The 22,563-nt window shown below is 35.6% G+C and overlaps 1 protein-coding gene across 3 annotated transcripts; it reads left to right on the forward strand.

Annotated features, from left to right (window-relative positions):
* The first annotated feature begins 2,253 nt into the window (after window positions 1-2,253).
* Window positions 2,254-22,336, forward strand: LOC132154882 (junctophilin-1-like). 3 transcript variants are annotated; one of them, XM_059563606.1, is made up of 6 exons: window positions 2,254-2,895; window positions 7,123-7,885; window positions 14,327-14,445; window positions 18,676-19,337; window positions 19,979-20,076; window positions 21,615-22,336. In XM_059563606.1, exons 1-5 carry the CDS (start codon window positions 2,517-2,519, stop codon window positions 20,057-20,059), a joined length of 2,004 nt encoding a protein of 667 aa, XP_059419589.1. In that variant the 5' UTR covers window positions 2,254-2,516; the 3' UTR covers window positions 20,060-20,076; window positions 21,615-22,336. The 3 variants fall into 3 exon arrangements, with proteins under 3 accessions (XP_059419589.1, XP_059419588.1, XP_059419587.1); XM_059563605.1 differs by lacking the exon at window positions 21,615-22,336 and adding an exon at window positions 20,187-20,852; XM_059563604.1 differs by lacking the exon at window positions 21,615-22,336 and adding an exon at window positions 20,245-20,852.
* Window positions 22,337-22,563: the final 227 nt, after the last annotated feature.

Consider the following 22,563-nt stretch of genomic DNA (forward strand, 5'->3'; position numbering starts at 1 on the left):
CTTGTGGTGTATTGTGGTAAAATGTCCTGCTGGAACCTTGGCCTGGGGAGGGGGGGGTTATTTTGGTAGGTTTGTATTTTTGTTTGTATTTTTGTATTTTATTAATTAATTTCGTTTGTTTGTGTATTTGTCTATGTGGTTGCAAGTGCATTTTTGTATATATGCTTTGTTATTTTATTTCATTTATTTTTAGTACTGAAAACAAACCTGGAGGAAAAATGGCCTGAAGCAAGCTGTTACTTTTTCGTGGACGGTAAAGCATATTTTATTGTTTTTAACAATAAAATAACTGAAGCAAAACAACTCACGTCATACACATTTTTTATTAATAAACATAATGTTGTAGACTCGTATGTCAATTGTCTATTATAGCTGTCTTGATGTTTCCAGATATATTTTATACTTGTCACAAAATTTAATCTTGACCTAATTCTTACCGAACTCTAGATTAAAAACTTCGCCTCTGAACAAGGACACACTGTATGCAGAGGATGAGAGCGTAGAGACAGGAAGGATAGACATCAGGGGTCACTATTGGCATTCTTTTTTTCTTTCTTTTTTTCTTTTTTTTCTTTTGTTCAACTACATTGTAAGATTTAATTCATACTCACCAACACCTGACCTGTTACTAAGAATTATTCAACATATTAGTTACAGGAGGCCTCAGAAAATACAACAGCATTCTATTAGGTAAAAATCTGATTAGAGTTAAGTCAAGTAAACATTTGGTCACACTTTAGTTTGGGGACCAATTCTCACTATTTACTAACTAACTGCGATTTTGCCTCAGTAAACTACTACTTTACTGCTTTTTAACTGTTAGTAAAGTAGTTAAGTTTAGGTGTGGGGTAGGGTTAAGGGATCTAAAATATGGTCCTGCAGAATAAGGCATTAATATGTATTTTATAATTACTTATAAACAGCCAATATGCTAATATGCATGCTAATAAGCAACTAGTTAATAGTGAGAATTGTTCAAATAACTATTTTCCAAAATGTATCTTTTCAAAATAAAATCATCATTTGACTTATATAAAATAGGTTAGAAAATAATGATGTCAATAATGACAATTGACAAGTGTCACCCAAGTCTTTTAATTAAGCTTATCTTTAGCTTACCACAACAGTAGACTATGTACTTCTGCATTCAGCTAAGTAACTTACAACAGCTGCAGACTACTTCTGCATTCAGCTAAGTAACTTACCTACTATTTACTTCTGCATTCATTGTTTCAGCATTGTTGTATAATACTGTCTACATGGATTAGTGTTTTTATTCTAAGGACTTATGACGTTCTTTGTCACCTTTTGCATGGCACAAGTTCATTCATCTTTCAGCAAATGTCTGACATCATCTGAGTCTACACAGAAACTGCTATCTGCAAGGCAACATACTGCTGAAATGTATTGGCAGTCCTGTAGCCACAGATAAATTATAAATTTTCAAGCTCAATTTTTAGTTATAAGAGCATAGTGGCCAATCATTACCACCTAAGCTGTTATAAATCTACCTGGGACAAACGTGGCCACATCTGATCGTGACAGTGGTTGGTTATTTTGTTGTGACAACATTACCACTGTTTTCTTGACTAGTTACAATGATGTGGCACAAGTTATGGCCAAGGTAAGCTGCATAATTATAGACATAATTGCGGACTAAATTGGTCTGACTGTTGGAGGGAGAACTTAGAAACAATAAAAGTCTATGCCACATCCATAAATCTCAAGGTTGTCTTGCAGCCCATTTTGTCACAACAAAATTTATTATGAAATTTGCTCAACAGCTGTCCACAGCTATTACATAAGCTACTAGGATACGTTTAACTATCTATCTATCTATCTATCTATCTATCTATCTATCTATCTATCTATCTATCTATCTATCTATCTATCTATCTATATCTATATATATATATATATATATATATATATATATATATATATATATAATCTAGAGTCACCAGAGTTGGCATGTAAACAATTACAGTTATTGCTAAACAATAAGTAGTAAAAAAAAAAGATTAGGCTACATATAAATTTCAAAGGGAATTAATTTAGTTTTTTTTTTTTTTTTTTTTAGAAAAAATAGGATATTTAGAAAATATGGTTATGCGAAATAAAATCTGTCTATTTCTGATGATCAAAAACTAAAACTTCCATCTTTCGCCCACCCTAATGAGAAACGGCGAGGGCGGACTTATAGTACTGACGTCATCAGCTGAGTGTCTCTCGCCCGGCTTTGGGCTCCTGTCTCCTCTCTCATAAAACAGAAGCCAGGAACGGCGACAGTGACAGCGGCTGCGGCTCCGGCGGCTGCGCGCGATCCTCTTCTCAATCACCGCCGACACTCCCAACAATGCGCGCGCTCACCCATCTCCACCAGACACCACCGCATCACACCACTGCGTCCGCAGTCTGAAATTTACCTCCCCCTTTTTTACTGTTGTAGTTGTTCAGCATCCGACATACTACCAACCATCGAGACGCAAACACTTTCATTTCTACCCTTCATCTGAATGACGGGCGGACGGTTTGACTTCGACGATGGCGGCACTTTCTGCGGTGGATGGGAGGACGGAAAAGCCCACGGACACGGCATCTGTACCGGCCCCAAGGGCCAGGGCGAATACTCCGGGTCCTGGTCCAACGGGTTTGAGGTAGTCGGGGTGTACACCTGGCCCAGTGGGAATACATACAATGGTTACTGGGCGCAGGGGAAACGGCACGGGCTCGGTGTGGAGTCCAAAGGGAGGTGGCTGTACCGCGGGGAGTGGAGTCACGGATTTAAGGGTCGGTATGGGGTTCGCCAGAGTCTCAATACACCTGCCAGGTATGAAGGCACATGGAGTAATGGACTGCAAGATGGATATGGGGTCGAGACATACGGAGATGGGGGTGAGTGCAGCTAAACATCACTTGACCCATTTAATGTTCTTTAAAGTCTTGCGTGTGTGTCGTGTGTGTGTATACCTCTGCCGAGTGAAATCATGTCTCTGTTTTATAATACATCACTATAAAACAAATGCCTCTTATGAATAATACAAGGATAATTTTTTTCTTCCATTTTTGTGAAAGATCAAACAAGATTGCGTCTTGTAGTGCTTGAGTTATTTATAATGCCTATATTTTGCCCCTGAATAATGGGCTGTAGATTTAGAAGCAGCTTGTCCATGCAATTGAGTTGATGTATGGCATATAACTGGACTGGTCAGCAGAAGTTGCTCACAGAGGTCATGGCTAATAATAGTTACATCTGCAACACATCAAATCAAAACTCTTTGAGCAGACTAGTAGACCAGCAGAAGAGTTCTTGTCTCTGCTTATTTCTTTTGCTAAATATTTGTGCTACATGAAAATTCTATGCTGTCATTTGTTGGAAGTTAAATCGTAAAATGGAGGTATTTAAAAATGTGTATTGTCCAACTGTTAATTTAATTCACTTGTTCATATAGTGTACAGTATACCCTCTGGGAATAGTTCACCCAAAAATGAATTTCATTATTTTCTCACCCTAATGCCGAACCAAACCTGTATGAATTTCATTCTTCTGCTGTACACAGAAGATATTTTGAAGAATTTGGGAAAATTTGTGTTATATGGGTAACCAGACAGTTGATGGTATTGGCTTCCATAGTATTTTTTCATGCTCTGGAAGTCAATGGCTACCATCAACATTTATTCAAATGTCTTATTTTGTGTTCAACAGAAGGGAAAAAAAACACATACATGTTTGGAACAACGAAAGGATGAGGGAGGAATGGATTAAAAATTTTGGGTGAGCTATCACTTTAAAATACAGTGACCATGTTTCACTCATTTTTAAAATACTGAAATATAGTCAAAACTGATTAGCTTATATTAAGATTTTTTAAATTAAATGTAACTAAATTCCAAAGTGATTAAACAGCATCACTATTCAAATAGTTTTTAGATTGCGTACAGTAGTAATATATTATGAAGTCTTCTAAGAAGAAATTTAAATCCGAGGTAAACTGATATTTGGCCTACTGTCGAATTTATGTGGCAGGGTCACACATTACTGCTTACTCATAACTTACTTTCTTCTTCTGCAAAGAATCCTGAAAATAGGCTCTTCTGAACTCTGTATATCATAAGTCACTTCTATTTTGCCTCTTTACCTACAACCCGAATTCCGGAAAAGTTGGGACGTTTTTTAAATTTTAATAAAATGAAAACTAAAGGAATTTCAAATCACATGAGCCAATATTTTATTCACAATAGAACATAGATAACGTAGCAAATGTTTAAACTGAGAAATTTTACACTTTTATCCACTTAATTAGCTCATTTAAAATTTAATGCCTGCTACAGGTCTCAAAAAAGTTGGCACGGGGGCAACAAATGGCTAAAAAAGCAAGCAGTTTTGAAAAGATTCAGCTGGGAGAACATCTAGTGATTAATTAAGTTAATTGATATCAGGTCTGTAACATGATTAGCTATAAAAGCTTTGTCTTAGAGAAGCAGAGTCTCTCAGAAGTAAAGATGGGCAGAGGCTCTCCAATCTGTGAAAGACTGCGTAAAAAAAATGTGGAAAACTTTAAAAACAATGTTCCTCAATGTCAAATTGCAAAGGCTTTGCAAATCTCATCATCTACAGTGCATAACATCATCAAAAGATTCAGAGAAATTGGAGAAATCTCTGTGCGTAAGGGACAAGGCCGGAGACCTTTATTGGATGCCCGTGGTCTTCGGGCTCTCAGACGACACTGCATTACTCATCGGCATGATTGTGTCAATGACATTACTAAATGGGCCCAGGAATACTTTCAGAAACCACTGTTGGTAAACACAATCCGCCGTGCCATCAGCAGATGCCAACTAAAGCTCTATCATGCAAAAAGGAAGCCATATGTGAACATGGTCCAGAAGCGCCGTCGTGTCCTGTGGGCCAAGGCTCATTTAAAATGGACTATTTCAAAGTGGAATAGTGTTTTATGGTCAGACGAGTCCAAATTTGACATTCTTGTTGGAAATCACGGACGCCGTGTCCTCCGGGCTAAAGAGGAGGGAGACCTTCCAGCATGTTATCAGCGTTCAGTTCAAAAGCCAGCATCTCTGATGGTATGGGGGTGCATAAGTGCATACGGTATGGGCAGCTTGCATGTTTTGGAAGGCTCTGTGAATGCTGAAAGGTATATAAAGGTTTTAGAGCAACATATGCTTCCCTCCAAACAACGTCTATTTCAGGGAAGGCCTTGTTTATTTCAGCAGGACAATGCAAAACCACATACTGCAGCTATAACAACAGCATGGCTTCGTCGTAGAAGAGTCCGGGTGCTAACCTGGCCTGCCTGCAGTCCAGATCTTTCACCTATAGAGAACATTTGGCGCATCATTAAACGAAAAATACGTCAAAGACGACCACGAACTCTTCAGCAGCTGGAAATCTATATAAGGCAAGAATGGGACCAAATTCCAACAGCAAAACTCCAGCAACTCATAGCCTCAATGCCCAGACGTCTTCAAACTGTTTTGAAAAGAAAAGGAGATGCTACACCATGGTAAACATGCCCCGTCCCAACTATTTTGAGACCTGTAGCAGAAATCAAAATTGAAATGAGCTCATTTTGTGCATAAAATTGTAAACTTTCTCAGTTTAAACATTTGCTATGTTATCTTTGTTCTATTGTGAATAAAGTATTGGCTCATGTGATTTTAAAGTCTTTTAGTTTTCATTTTATTAAAATTTAAAAAACGTCCCAACTTTTCCGGAATTCGGGTTGTATTATTGGAATGTTAGCTTCTCAACATTACTGCTATAGAGAGCAGTATGCAGAATCATAAGGAATGAGTGGATAAATAGGTAAATAAATAAAAGTTATGGTTAGCTGGAGTCACAAACTTAGCTGGAGTCACAAAGCTCAGATTACTTCCATGTTTTAAAATAATGCTGGCTCTGCTGTTGAAGCTGTTAGGTCTGACAAGCCGGCATATGAGATATAGAAGGGAGAGCTGTTCACTTCATCACTTCAGCGTCATAGTGTGGATAGGATAACACCTGTATATTACTAGCCTGACAATAATTTATTCAATTATAATCTGGTGTTATTATATTTATGCATTTTAACACTTTGTATATTTGCTGAAGGTCAGATTAAAAAACTTTTCACCTAGATTATGACTATAGCACCAGCGCTATATATCTATATTATATCTGTATTGAATAGTGAAGACATTCAACTCAGTTAAATTGTTTGGGGTCAGTTATTCATTCATTTATTTTGACAGAAATGAATAACACTGACAGTAAAGACATTTACAATGTTACAAAAGGTTTCTATTTTCAAATAAATACTGTTCTTTTAAACTTTCTGTTCATCAAAGAATCACGGTTTTCCATAAAAATATTAAACATTGGTGATAATAATAAGAAATGTTTCTTGTGCACCAAATCAGCATATAAAGACGATTTCTCAAGGATCATGTGACACTGAATTCTGGAGTAATGGCTGCTGAATGTTCGGCCTTGCCATTACATGAATAAATTACATTTTCACATATATTATTAACAGAAAACACTTACTTCATACTGTAATAATATTTCACAATATTACTGTTTTATTGTATTTTTGATCAAATAAATTCAGCCGTGTTGAGCATAAGTGACTTCCTTCAAAAACAATATCTCACCAACTCCAAACTTGCGAACAGAATTGTGTTTTGAAAGATAATAATCTTGGTTCCTGATGGTAAATAGTTTATTAAGAGTGATTTGTTACTAAGTGGATGCTTCCATCCAGCAAACTCTTTATCTTTAAATTCAGCCTTTTAATAGAACAAAATATATTAGGATAGAATTTAAGAAGTTTGATTACTGATACTGTTTTTAGTATTCATGGAATGCAAAAAATGAATGCAAGAAATAAAATATTAATATTAATTCATCAATTTTATTTAAATAATGATTTTGTATTAATTATTAAAATGAATCCATAATTTAATCTAATTATCTTGGAATTTTTTTAAATAATTCTAAACAATGCTTAAAAAACATCAAAGCACCCTGACGTGTGAGTTCCTCTGGTGTTTTATTTTATTTATAATCCCTGTATTATGTGTTATGCAATATCTAGACTAAAGTCTCTCTAATCCCTTTGCCAGGTACGTACCAGGGCCAGTGGATGGGTGGCATGCGACACGGCTATGGCGTACGTCAGAGTGTGCCTTACGGCATGGCTACTGTCATCCGCTCCCCACTGCGCACCTCACTGGCCTCCCTCCGCAGCGAGCAGAGTAACGGCTCCGTACTTCATGACCACATGTCGGACAGCCCCGCTGGCACCCGGGGCGGCTTCGTCCTGAACTTCCACAGCGACAGCGAAGTGGGCTCCGGTAAAAAAAAGGGCCTTTTCAGACGGGGCTCACTGTTCGGGAGCCTCAAGCAGCTGAGGAAGTCAGACTCCCGTTCTTCCATATCCAGCAAGCGCAGTTCAGCACGAAGTGACGCCACCATGAGCCGCATCAGCTCTAGCGATGCAAACTCCACCATTAGTTTTGGAGATGGAGAAGGGGCCGATGAGTACATGCCAGCTGAGGACAATGTCGATGCCACCACCACTGAGTCGTACATGGGCGAGTGGAAGAATGACAAGCGGAATGGTTTCGGTGTCAGTGAGCGCTCAAATGGGATGAAATACGAAGGCGAGTGGATAAACAACAAACGCCACGGCTACGGGTGCACGATATTCCCTGATGGGACGAAAGAAGAGGGGAAGTACAAAAATAACATTTTGGTGCGTGGCATCAAGAAGCAGCTTATTCCCCTCAAGAACACCAAGACGAAGCAGAAAGTGGACCGTGCCGTTGAAGGAGCCATAAGAGCGTCTGCCATTGCCCGTACAAAAGTAGAAATTGCCACCTCAAGGTTAATACTTCCTCTAGATCAATCCTACACCACACAATTAATTGCATCTTAAAGATTTATTCCACTCTCTTTCTAAACTCTTTTTTTCTTTCTTTACTTGCACATAAAACATACGTTTTCTTCATCTAACCAACAGTATTGCTCACAATAATTGCATTACTCCAACCAACATAGCACCCTGCATGCAGGAGTTTAAGGCTGCTCATTCCCTCTCATATAATTTAGTGAAACGCGGCAGGGAGGAGCCCAGGCATTTTTCAACTATTGTGCAGAAAATCCACATTGAACAGTCTGTTTGCATAAGTGCCATCACATGCCCCCTGGCCATAGCTCTCATACTGATCACATAATCAATGCAGGGCCAATAGGATGTCCTGAATGAAGTCACAGAGGAGTCGAGGTGCCAGTTGTAATGTTTATAATCATTTAAACAATTTTAGAGGAGATATTGTATGATACTTTTATGCATTACTGCTCATTACAATTAAAAGGCCTATATGTTCCTAAAAGAGGTTAAGAATAGATGTGGATAGCTCAAAGGAGATACTTATGTAATTTTGGTGGTATGTGTAAATCAAATGGCAAATGCGTTTGCAAAGGCAAAGCTGCTTCATTCCTCTGGGATTGAATTACCATCAGTTCTTCTTTTTATATCCGTTATCTATAACACATAATTATCGATTAAGTCACACATGGAATTGTGGAGGAAATGTCCGATATTGTTTTCTAAACACAACAACACGTTTTCCCACTCCAGAAAACCACAAAAACTTAATTTCTTTACTCTTGTAATTCATCAATTATTGTAATTTTATAAGTTTCTCACTTGTTTAATATTAATTTTTTCTTCAATTTGAGACATACATGTAGTTATTCATTTTTGCTCCTCAGAACTGTCTTCCTCTCACATCATACATCAAAGAGTAGTAAGGAAGACAACATAATGCTTAAAGGGACAGTACAACCCAAAATTAAACTTATGTAATCATTTAATCATTATGTTGTTCCAAACTTGTATGACTTCAGTGGGCCATGAAAATCTGAATGTGTATATTAATATAGAATATCCTGCACATGCTTTTCAATATGACTGAATGAGGAATGAGGCTGTCAAACTAGAAATTTGCAAAAAAGCATCATCAAAATATTATAAAAGTGGTCCATATGACTTGCATGCTGAAAATCTTTACGTTCACTTCCGTTTCTTCTGAGTTCAGTAGCGATATCAGATTTGTGAATGAATTATTCTTTTCAACCAAACAGTTAATTCTGTTCACAAAGCTGATCTGATTGATTCGGTTTAATGAATCGGACTGATCTGGTTCTCGATTTCAGCTCACTTAATCATTGATCTCAGTGGTTAACAACTCAATGATGATTATCTGTGAATAATTACCTAAATTTCAGTCTGTTCATCAAACAAAGCTATTGTAAAACTTAATCTGAATCACTTTTGTGAAGCTTTTTGAATCTTGAAAGCTCCAGTCATTATTCCTTGTAATTTCAGGAGTGACCTCCTTACTCTGTTATTCTTGCTTTTGTGTTCTACAAAAGAAAGTCAAGTGAAATGTAAATAGTGATTAAATAATGGCACATGTTACCATGTGTTACCGTGTGCTTCTTTCTGATAGGTAAAAGAGTATGGATTTTAATTAAAGCTGCTATAACGAGCCGTGCACAGTTCATGTAGCTAATGAAATAGTAATATGTCCTAGAGCTGCGGGATGAATAAAATATCTCTCAGTGTCTTTGAAGATTGTTACGCAGAGAAGTGATAAGTGCTATGAGGGTTCAGGGAAGGTGTGGAGAGCCTGAGAAGGCTTTGGATAGACATGAAGGAGTCTTGAAAAGAGGGGTGGAGGGGTTCTCAGGCCTGTGCTCTCTCACACATGTGTGCACTGTGTGTCAGCACTGAGCCTGACTAAATAAGGCAAGGCAGGAGTTGGCTTCTCAGTCGCTGACAAGAATATAGTCTTGCAGCCGTCACTGATACAGTAGCCACTCTGCGTCCTGTTATCATCTGTTAGAGCATTCAGGTTTAGAGCCGCTTGTATGTGTGCATGTTCATCCTTTCAGCACAGACTTTCTTTTTACCATGGCAATAATAATTACTTCCAAGATATTGGAATTGCTACAATTATTGTAAATTATAAATGGGATCTCTACACAAGAATATCTTTGTCATTGTATTTAATATATTTTTTAATGACAGTGGTGAGAAGACTGTAAAAACTATGATATTTTGGTGAAAACAATTCTTACCATTGATCATTTTTTGTTAAAGATTTTGTAAAAAAGTGATTTCATATGAGAGATTTATGCATCTTGTGACTCTCTAGATCTGGTCAAAGCTTTAATGGATGGGATTCCATAAATAAATGATCCATCTTTTTTAATCTTCTGTTTGTCATCAGCAACAGTTTATGTAGAGGATTGTTTCTTTTATGGTAATCTGCTTTATACACTGCATTTTGTAGTGATTTGTTAATTGCAAAATAATTTCAATAATTTCAATTTCAGAACAAGTTTCAGTAGGCATACTTACTTTTATTTGACTTATTTATCCCCAAATTATATTTTAGTTTTTTATTATTATTATTATTATTATTCCTGTCCATTTTATGTGTTTTAGGGCTGTCAAATTCAACATTTTATAATTGAAGTAAAATATCACGCACCAGTGAAATGCTGTTATTCATAGACATGGTAATGCAAACTGTCCTATAGCGGACTGCAGGCCACGACAAAAAAATAAAAAATAAAAATAAAAATAAAAAAAACATATATATATATATATATAATTTTTTATTTTATTTTTTTATTTTTTGTACACATCGCAGGTTTCCTATTTCACTGCTGTGTTTTGTTTCATTTTAATAAATATGGAATTTGCACTGAATTTAACTAAAGAAAAATTATGATATTAATCATGCTCAATTATTTTAGTGATTTGCAGCCCTAGAATGTTTATATGAATTATCAGTGTAGTCTGAAAAAAATCATATAAACTAGCAGCATAAGTATACAGACAGAACTGTGCATATGTAAAGGCTAACTGGACAGATCAGAATCAAGACACGTGTTGAGTTGCTGTAGGCTCAAGCGGGGAGGATGTGATCCTCTTCACATCTTCATCTGAGCTCTTGTGTGTGATAGAGTGGGCGAATGTGAGGACACACTGCCAAATTAAAACCCTCAGAATTTCTGCAAGTGCTCCATCTGTCGCCTTGGAGATGTTCTTTGGCTCATACTCCAAAGAATATCACATTAGGTCCATTAACACATAGGGAAGGTGCTGCTTATTACTTGGCTGACAAATAGTATGTAGATACTCTCTTAATATTGTTAATATTATATATGCCTTGAGTGTTTGAAATTCTAATCAGCATAAAGTGATAGATATCTTTTAATGTTTATTGCACTGAGAGTCAGGGACAGTTCACCCAAAAATAGCATTTTTCACTCACCTTCATCTTATTTCAAACCCATATGCCTTTTTTTCTCTCTCTCTCTCTCGGTGCAACACAAAAATCACCATAAAAATAGTCTGTCTAATACTGTCATGCTGTAGTTTTATGTTATGAACAGACTGAAGTAAATTTTCACTGATAATCTTTACCACTTCATGTTTGCAATCCCTTTAAGAGAATTAATTTCACAATGCATAGTTTGGAGTCTGAAAGTTGTTTTAATGTTTTTAAAAGAAGTCTCTTATGTTCATATGATCAAAAATACAGTAATATTGTGACATATTATTAAAATTTAAAAGAACCGTTTTCTATTTTAATATATTTTAAAATGCTATTATTTCTGTAGTGGCAAAGCTGAATTTTCAGCATCATTACTCCAGTCTTCAGTGTCACGTGATCTTTCAGAAATCATTCTAATATGCAGATTTGAACCTCAAGAAACATTTCTTATCATCAGTATTGAAAATGGTTGCACTTTTTGTGGAGACTGTGATACTTTTATTCAGGATTCTTTGATGAATAGAAGAGCAGCATCTATTTGCAAAAAAATGTAAAATTCTATTTAATGCATCCCCTGCTGAAAACAATTATATATATATACCTGTACTGGCCCCAAACTTTTGAACAGTAGTATAACTGTGAAAGCAATGCTGTTCAAGCTAAAGCTAGCTCTTGAGACCCATTTGTGACAGGTTTCATTTAGATCTTTGTTGGCTACTGAGAGTTATGAATCTCCCCAGGAGCTGCTCTGTGCTAGGCTGGTTTGGACTGAACCATAATAAAGCATTAATCCCAAACACCAGACACAGTGTTAGTGCAATCACATCATGACATGACTCTCTAAATCAAGCTTACAGTATATCGTCCTCATATTTAAGGTTTAATTTATCACCGTTATTGCAATTCTCAGCAGAGGTCCAGTGCTATATATATATCACAATTATATTGTACTAAGTATATGCAGTGCAGATCTTCATCTTATTACTTGAGGTTTGTTTTTTAGAAGGAAAAGAGAAAGCTAGTTTAATTCATTCAACCAGAGCTTTGGAATTTCAAATTATTGGCATAGCTCTTCTTAGAATCTGATGAATACAAAGCTCCTCCCCATAGTTAAAGGCTATGATCCCTTAAAAGCAAGCTTAGCATAACAGTTCTAATGTGGATGGACTTCAAAAGATACTTTGTCTGGAATGTTTTTATGACAGCCAGCTAACACTTATGACTTGATTCATAGTAAGACTACATGGCCTTGTGCAAAGAGGATAAAAAAAGTAATGGTTAAATGTTTAACAAATAATGAGGGATGAGAAAGCACTGATATTCATATTTTACTCTGTATATGTGATAGGAATTTTATTAAGTAAGCTACTGTCTAAAAGGAGAACGGTGTAGTTTTACTGATAGGAGTTAACCTACAAAAATGTTCACACTGTATTAAATGTTAAATGTAAAACAAACTAAAATTAGGTTTGGATGGCCTTCCAGTGCTCATGGCACTGCATGTCTGTATTTAAATATATGAAGTTATATTGTAACATGTATACATAACTCTCTCTTTACTGACTCATGCATGTGTACATCCTCTTAAAAAGTGTTCATCCAATGGGTTATGTAAGGCCTTGTTGGGCTGATATAAAATACTAAGTTAAATGTAAAAGTTTATTATCAAAAGTTATTAAAATTAAATTATTACAATTTAAAATAACTGGGTTCTATTTCATTTTAAAATGTAGCTATTTTTTGTGATGTCAAAGCAGAATTTTCACCAGCCATTACTATAATATGAAGATTTGTTCCTCAAGTAATATTTTTTGCTTAGGAACATTATTATCTATGTTCAAAACTGTGTTGCTATTATTTTTATGCTTTTATTTTATGGAAACCATGCCATGATATATATATATATATATATATATATATATATATATGCAATATGTGTGTATATCTGTGTGTGTGTGTGTGTGTGTGACCCTGGACCACAAAACCAGTCTCAAGTGTCAGTTTTTCAAAATTTAATTTATACATAATCTGAAAGCTGAACAAATAAGCTTTCAATTGATGTATGGTTTGTTAGGATCGAACAATATTTGTCTGAGATACAACTATTTGAAAATCTGGAATCTGAGGGTGCAAAAAAATCCAAATACTGAGAAAATCGTCTTTAAATGTGTCATAATGAATTCTTAGCAATGCATTTTACTAATCATAAAGTAAGTTGTGATGTATCTACGGTAGGAAATGTACAAAATATTTTTTATTTAATTTTGTAATTCTTTTTGGCATAAAAGAAAAATCGATCATTTTGACCCATACAATGTTTTTTTTTTTTTGGCTATTGCTAAAAATATACCCCAACAACACAAGACTAGTTTTGTGGTCCAGGGTCATAAATAAATATATATATATATATATATATATATATATATATATATATATATATATATATATATATATATATATATATATATATATATATATATAATAGTTCAATAGTTAACAGCATTTATTTGAAATTTAAATATTTTGTAAGATTATCATATTATGTCTTTCCACACACTTTTGATTAACTGAGTGCATCCTTTGAGGCAAAAAAACAAAAACAAAAAAGACAAACAATCTCTTACGGACTCCAGACTTTTGAATGGTAGTGTACATCAAACTTTCTTTATTTCTCTTTCTATATGTTCTATATTTATATATGCATTGCTGTATGTATGTATGTCTGTATGTATTTATTAAATTTTTATTTAGTTTTTTGTGAATAGGAAAATGAAAACAGTACACAGCCTAGTAACTTGTTTCTTAGTTTCTGTTAATGAAAGCATCATTGTGTGCTTGTTGTGAGCGGCACAGTGCCTCTGCAGTTCTGGTGGCTGATAGTGCTAGAAGCAATGTTCAAATGATGTATCCTCCTCCCATATCTTATCATCTATGCTGTCTGACTCCAGCTTTGTCTCTTTGCTTTACATAGAACCGCACATGCCAGGGCCAAAGCAGATGCAGCTGACCAGGCAGCCCTGTCTGCCAGCCAGGACTCTGATATTGCCAGAGCAGTGTCCAGAGAACTGTCCCCCAACTTCTATCAACCAGGTATCCCACCATCCACGTGCACATTCGCTTTCTGTCATGCATACGCACATGTTTTCTACGCCCTTTCACCCCTCCCTAGTTGCTCCCTTTGTGTCTGGGTCAAATGTCTCTTTTTTTGCCTCCCTGTCAAGCAAAGGGGAGGAATACCATTTGCATAAATGATCTGCAGCTTCTTTGAGCCCAGTTCCGACTGATTTTAATACCTGCAAATTATTTTTTTTAAAATGATCATGGTAAAAAAATTTAATCTGTGTGGCAGACTGTATATTTTATTATTTAACATTTCATTTCATTATCCTAACTAATACGTTAGCATTACCAACATGACACAAGAAGGTGAATGTCACACAGCAATATATATGTATGATATATAATATCACATTAACCTCAATTCAGTGAGACCACAGTTTCTTCAACCTCTTTCTGCTCATATAAAGCCTTGTTAAAGCCAAAAAGCCTTTGGCATTTGTCCATACATTACCAAATGGTTTCGAGTTAATTCCTAAACACTCGAAGTGGAATCCTAAAATGCCCATCCCCAACTCAATCGCAGATCTGCATGACTAGCCTCTACCGTCTTGCTTATAAAAGCTAAATATATTTTACACCTTGTGGATTACTATGTCTTGTTCAAAATCCTTGTTGCTGAAATATTTTAAATAAATAATATTTAGTATATAATTAATGTAAATAAATAATATTGAAATAATTGTCTATTACATTAGCAACAGCTTAGATTCAATTGTCAGTTAATTGCACACTAGGCAGTTCTGACAGCATAGTCACAGTGAGATTAAAGCTTACTGTTTAGTGGAAATTAGTCCAACTACTGTTGTAGCTGTTTGTGAATTATAACAATCAGAGCCTTAAACTTTTGAAATGCCTGGAAAATGTTTTTTAAGGATAAATCTGTTGCCTGTTGGGTGGGGGGTAATATTCAGAATTGAAGAATAATCGTTGCAGATTGATTTTCATTAAGTTAATTTATTTCATCACATTTGATCAATTAATTTTTTGGGACCAGGGTGGAAAACACTTAATTTCCCAGAATGCATTACCTGCGGAGAAGATTAAAATGATTGTGTTCCCCTTAGGAAATGTTATGTTTGCTTGCAAAGGCATTGAAATACAGTTTTTCTTCCTACCTCATATTATTTTCCATCACAAAAATTTTGTAGGTGAATGCAAAGTTTTTCTGGGGAGCACAATTGATTTGCGAGAGAACACAAAAACACTGAAACTTTCTTCCCATGATTTTTTTCCATCAACCATGTCCCTTTAGTTATTCAGTATATTTCATTTTAAATTCCAGCTGATGAAGTGAAATGTGGTGGATTTTTCAGTTGTCTGCACATGTTGTATGTTAATATCGCCCTGGACTAGTAAGGTTTTATTCCATTTTATTCAAAATAGCCTTACAAAATCTTGTTTCTTAAATCTTGAGGATTGGATTAAAAGTAGCCAATGTTTATATTAGTGAGACACACTCATTTTAGTTCACAATATTCATTTTTTTAGGAAGATGAAATTGATAAAGCATATAATGGACTCCTAAAGATTTTGACCTCACTGTATGACAAAAACTGTCCCGTAAAACAATATAACAATAAACAAAAGCAAATAAAAAGTCCATGGATTTATAAAGGTTTATTAAATGCCTACAAAGAGGAAAAACACTGTATAGACAATTTATTAAGTATCGTACCCCAGAATCAGAATATATATATATATATATATATATATATATATATATATATATATATAATTTTATTACATATTTCACAATAATTACACTGCTTGTGTTATATGTAATAGTCAAATTATTATATAGTATAATAAGTGCTTGTCAAGACTGTCTGCAGATGAGCTGTTCCTCACTTTAGCTTTGTATAAAGGCTGATAAACAGTGTGATATATTTCCACTGTGGCATGGCCTGTGGTCTGGAGAATCTGGAGAATGATTGGAAGTTCAAACTTAAATCATAAAGCAAGTGGCAAACTGTCCGTCCCTGCATAAACACTAAACGTCTGATACTGTGAAAATGTGAAATTGCATCTGTTGTGCTGGCAGTTTATTCTGAGCTTGATATTCACAAGCAGCACTCTTGAGATAAGCCACATTTAGATTAATCAATGTCATTTTGTCATTTTTTATTTTTACTTTGTTTAAGAATCAGACTGTATAAAATGAAATAGAAATATAAAATGTTGTGTTTATTAGGGGTGTAACGATACATGTATTTGTACCGAACCCTCATGGTATGGACATCTCGGTTTGGTGCATAAGGCCTTACACCAAACAAAGGCAATTCACCCCCAATCCAGAATGGGGTGCCCAGAGCAATGCAACACTGTTTGATAACCGGCCACCAGAAGAAAAACAACGAATGCCATGAGTTGCGCAATTGAAAACAAAGCAGATAAAAGGCAGTGACCTGGCTGCATCCAAAAATTTAGGCAGCTGACTTGTTGCCTTGCTGCCCTATCAAGCAATATTTGCACATGAAGGCAACTAACAAAACTGATTTTGCACAGACTTCTGAGGCAGAGTAACGGTTTAATGATCTACAGCTAAAAAAAAAGAGAGATTTGGTGGTAACCAAGTGAATATTTCATTACTGCAATATTAATTTCTCGCTAGAAATTACATCAAAAGTGGAAAACGTAGATCAAAAATGTACATTTACATTCAAATGGACCACCAACCACAACTTTCAGAGCCATCTTTATTTTTTAGCTTAACTGCCACAGAATCGAATGCATAGAATTGTGGGATATCAAGACCAGCGAAGGATACATCTATGCTGCCTTCAAAAATCAGACATGTGAAGGCATCTCAGGAGACAGGAACTGAAGCTAACATTAAATTCGGACGTGCCTTGATGCCTTCCTACTTTGCAATGTGTCCTCCGAAGGCAGCATTTTTCAGAGTTCGGATGTAGTCATGTGCTGTCTCTGAATGCGTCTCTCACAGACTGACAAAGGAGTATACTTTAAAGACTTGTGCACTCAACTGCTTGTGAAAGGAGCTTTGTGCTTGTGTATCCTACCTATCCCATATTTGTGATCTAACTTATCGGAATGCTAAACTATTATTTATTATATAAATTAAAGGCTCTGTACTTCAGTTCCAATGGCAGATTTGTTGATATTTGGTTTACTGTATTTTATTTTGATAAAGTACTCACTGCGCTGTCCAGTTTGCAATGCTGGAACTGATGAGTTTTGTGTGTGTGTGTGTGTGTGTGTGTGTGCGCACTAGTGCGATCACTTCAACTGTTTCCTTATACCAGCAGAATCAACTTTAAACACTTATTGTCTTATTAATAATGCATCACTGTAAATATCTGCTTTTATTTGTGTACACTCACAATGAAAACAAAACATTGTGCTTTTGTAAAATAAAGAAAACAAACAGGATGTCGCTTTCTGCCATTTGAGGTTCCTTTTTGTGAACAAATTAAACATGTCACAAACATGAACTGAAACTCAGTTTATATAGCCTCCTGAGAACCAGAAAAAAAGCTTTGTGAATTTTGTATTTTTTTCACGTTTTTACATTGTTTAGAGCATAAGAAAAAAATTGAAAATAATATATAATATTTTTTTCATATGTTTTGCTATGTGCTCTGTAGAGGATACCAGGGCTCACTTTTTCTAAAAAAATAAAATTACATGAATACACATGAAAAGGCAAAAACAATGGGATTTAAAAAAAATTACCAACCAATTTTAGGTTTCAGGATGATTTTTATACCAAACTTTGTATAATGATGATTCTCAACTATGTTATTAAAGATATATAAAAATAATTTTGATATACTATTTTACTTATATGAAATATGTGTGTAAAAGTTCCATAATTTTTCCATTAAACACAATGTTATCTATACACTGTGCCTAATTTGTATATTAATGTGCTTTTTGGACAGCATGTTGAAAAAGAAGTGTAGTAATGGGAGTAATAAAGATTTTTAAAATATTATCTAATATTTCATAAGAATATTGATAGATAATTTATTTTCCTATTCATTTGTTGTGTCTCTCTCAAAATGCATAATAAACATGCTTTTAGTCCTGGTGTCCTCTCCAGTATGAAATCAATATCCTTTTTCATAACAGGAAGTCATATTTTGGTTTGAATCTTAAAATATATATAGTAATATTAATCTAAAATATTATCAAATAAAATATAAAGCTAATTCTGACTTTTTTTTACACCATTTTAAGGCCCTGACTATATCAAGCAGAGGTTTTCCATTGAGCCCATTGAGATTAAAGAAGTACCAGAAGAAAAGAAAGAAAAATCGCCTTCAGGAAGTCCGCACTTTTATCGCAAAGGCACAACCCCAACCCAGACCCCTTCCCAAAGCCCCGGTCCTACCCCACCCCCCTCACCTCCCCTCAGCAAGAAAAAGCCCTTCTTTAACAGAAGTGTCCCAAAAGCCATTAAAGAAAATAAGCCCCCTGCTGCCGACAGCCTGGCAGCAGGTGTCACCAAGGCTACTTCCAAGATATCAAACAAACAGGAAGTAAAACAGGAGGTAGTACCTATAGCCAAACCCTCCAAGCTGCCGGTGCCAGTCACCAATGCCTCCAGCCCTGGCAACGGTGAGCTGCACTCCCAGTATCACGGATACTACGTGAAGGCGGAGGTGATGATGCCACCTGATGATCCAGAGGATGAAGAACACCATGGAATGACAGCTGCTCATACCAGGATGCCCCCACCTGAAAAGCAGTACCGCGTACCGACCCCCAAACCAGTAATGGCCAAAGAGAACAGACCCGAACCCAAACTGAAGAAACAGGAATCATTGAAGCCAAAGAGCCTAGCAGAAACTAAGAAAGCCAGCATGGAAATTACTACTGACATTGTTGAGGAGGAGTCAGTAAGTAGCTGCAACATGCATGACATATATCATTCAAATGACTACATTTGGCAGTGTTTATCACTATCAATATATTATGTTATATGACTGTACTTTTACAATATATTACAAATGCTATTTTTCACAGATGTTTTATACATTATCTGTATTCTCTCAGTATTAAAATTCTATATTATGTCTTTACAATAAAACTAAAAGAAAAAAAGAAAAGCAATCATTTGAATGCTACACTCAATTTTAGGCATCACAAAATACTGTATTTTGAGAATCCTTGAGTATACATTTAATAGTGTTTCTAAATTATTAGTGTTTTCTGTTTATTAATTTGAGTGATTGTGACATGAAGGCAAATGTAATTTAAATAGTACATTTGTGAAATGATCATAATTAAATATCCTATATTGGTTGATACTAATAAATTAATAATTTTTTAATTTTTTTTTTTTTTAAGAACAACATTATAGAACTTTAATATTGGCCACAACTTGAAAATAATAATTGGCTTTTCGGTATTAAAATTCAAATTGTAATATTGGTGTGTGCCTAATATTTTCCATTGCATTATGAGAGCAGGTGTCATTTTGATTGTCACGACATTCAGTTGCTAATCTCCAGCTTTGTCTCTTTCGCTGGTTCTTCAGGGTCCCAACTCAATATTGGTCATACTAGTGATGCTGATAAATATTGGACTGGCAATTATTTTTGTCCATTTCCTCACTTGACGGAACATTAAACTCAGGTAAGACTCTTGCACTCCGAGGATTTTACAGGTTGCTATAGGCCCTGATCTTTGCCCCATGTCAGTTTCCAACTAATGTAGTCTGCCTTACTTTTGCCATGTAATTGCAGCTGTGCCTGAATGTTATTCAACATAATGACTTACCCTCTAAATGTTTCGACCCTTCAGTGAGCTCATGAAAACTAGCGGCATAGCCCCTAATTCTCCGCAGTTGCTTCAATGGCCTTTAAAACAAAATGGCACCGTTCAGACTCAGACACAGGCAAAGGACTGGACGACTGGAATTAGAGCAAATCATGGGAGAAAGTCGAAACCTGGACCATTCGGCCTGAGCCAACCCAGTTCCTCTGGCAATGATTTGTGACTCGCTTGGGCTCTGAAAGCTGAAGCAAGCAGTCGTTGGGAAAGAAAAAGAATCTGCTGATCCAAGCCGTACCCAGTCAAGTGCATGTCCACCCCGCTGCTATGGGGAGGGGTGGAATGGGGGGACTTAACTGGATATGTTCGGAGATGCACTTTTAGCTGACGGAAGCGAACAGCTGCCTTACTATTTTACCAACTGACGTTTTAAAGGGGAGATGTGCAGTGGGTTGCCAGTGTGTTTGGGCAGCAGGAGTGTGTACCAGTGTCCGCTTTCTGCTTGGTTCGAAACACCATGCACATTTGCCAGTCTTATTCCATTACCCATCTCTACAGCGTTGTCTAACATCTCTTGCTCCTGTTTTAGGAGATTCATCCATGACATGCCTGTGCATGGTACTGGTTTAACGACTTTGTCTTGCACCTGTAGCTAAGGATGATGAAAATATCTCTAGTCCCCTGTAAAACCAAACATAAAAATTAAAGTACACTACAGTTTTAACTGTAAGATTTAACACGTCCTATGGAGAAAAAAATAATAGAGTAAAGTGTGTGGTTTGATTTTTGAGTATATATACTGTAGGCTATAATGCATGGCTTTTATTTTTTGAGAAATGACTAATTGTGACAATTTGCACCTTTAATCTGGTCTGAAACTGTGCCCTCTAACACCCCAAACCTCTTGCACTACCCCTGATCTTGACATGTGCAGAGCGGTATCTGTCTCAATATTATGCCTGCTAAATTGTGTTGAATACATTCAGGTCGACCCACTGGTATTAAATGCGAATGTAGAGATGGTTGCCTTTAAAGAATTTGTAACAGTGTTATGGTTTACCTCAGAAAATGTGATTATTGAAATGCTGTCTTAATTAGGAATTTTGTGGAAATCTGCTGTTATTCTCCATTATTTTGGTCTGGGGGTGCATGAGGATGTGGTTGCAATTATTGTGCACATGGTGCATTTGCACCAGTATTTAAATGACAAGTGTATACATATAAATAGTTCTATTTTATATACAAAGTCAGAATATATTTAGTCAACAGTTGGACACTAAATGGCCTTGACTAAAATTACAGCACCGCATCTTTTGCTGATTGATTCGAACATCCTGCTTGCTATGGATGTGTTGTGTGAAGCATGAATTTTGGCTGTAACAGGGTGACTGTTTTTCCAGAGGTTTTGTCAGACTGCGAGAGTATGTGAGAGGGAAGGAGGAGGGAAGAGAAGAGCATCAGAATGGGTGATGGCTTGTCATTTAAAAAGAGAGATTAATCTTCAAATGTAGAACAGACTTATTTTTAAAGGAATAATATCTTTTAAAGAAATATTTCTTTTTGTGGTGGGGGAAACTTCTTTGATTTACTCTTATTGGCTATGTAAATGGCTGTTTTTCAGTTTTATTTTCTATTTTTGTTTATATTCCATCCTGACCATATTACATCAATTAAAAGTTCCTCATGAAATCTGGCATTTGTTTAACAGTAAAGATTTTTTTGTCATTTTGTTTTTAATGTAGTAGTTAAGATGTTTTCATGTAAAACAGCATTTGATTTAACCCTTTCATGCTGTTTCTCTATCAAAGCTGCCAAGATGTTTTAAGCTAAAAAGTTACTTTAAATCTTGTATTAAAGCAAAAAATAAAAGGAAGCATGGAAGGGTTAAATACAGCGTTTTAAAATGGCTTTAATCTGTCATTGTGATCTTCGCATTTTTTAATTGGTTTGAATGTATTTGAATTGTGTTTCCATTATAAAGGTTGAACATGAAAAAATGTTGATGAAAGTTTTGATATGAACTGTCCCACACACCTTAATGATATTGAAACATATATATGAATATATATTATTTTTTGGAACTTACTGATATAAATTCTAATTAAAGAGGTGACTTTGCAAAGTCTCGAAGTATGTCCTGACATTGTTTTTTTCCTATTTCATTAACCAACACCAAGTGCAATAAATGTGTAATAACCTATTATTAGATAGACAAAGAAGAGTTTTAAAATGATTTCACTGATTAATGCAGAAAATTATTAGACAGAGAAGAGATCAGACAGGGGGCTCCCATTACTTCCATGTCGTCTGTCTAGGCTTACAGGTATGTTTTATTTTAGAGCAGTACTT

Source organism: Carassius carassius, chromosome 12 (genome assembly GCF_963082965.1).
Source record: "Carassius carassius chromosome 12, fCarCar2.1, whole genome shotgun sequence".
In the NCBI taxonomy this organism is placed as follows: Eukaryota; Metazoa; Chordata; class Actinopteri; order Cypriniformes; family Cyprinidae; genus Carassius; species Carassius carassius.

Excerpts from the sequence above, each read along its gene's own strand:
- LOC132154882 (XM_059563606.1), top strand. The coding sequence starts at position 2,517 with ATGACGGGCGGACGGTTTGACTTCGACGATGGCGGCACTTTCTGCGGT. Across the intron at positions 2,896-7,122 it reads CGAGACATACGGAGATGGGG|GTACGTACCAGGGCCAGTGG; the intron begins GTGAGTGCAGCT and ends TCCCTTTGCCAG. Across the intron at positions 14,446-18,675 it reads CCCCAACTTCTATCAACCAG|GCCCTGACTATATCAAGCAG; the intron begins GTATCCCACCAT and ends CACCATTTTAAG.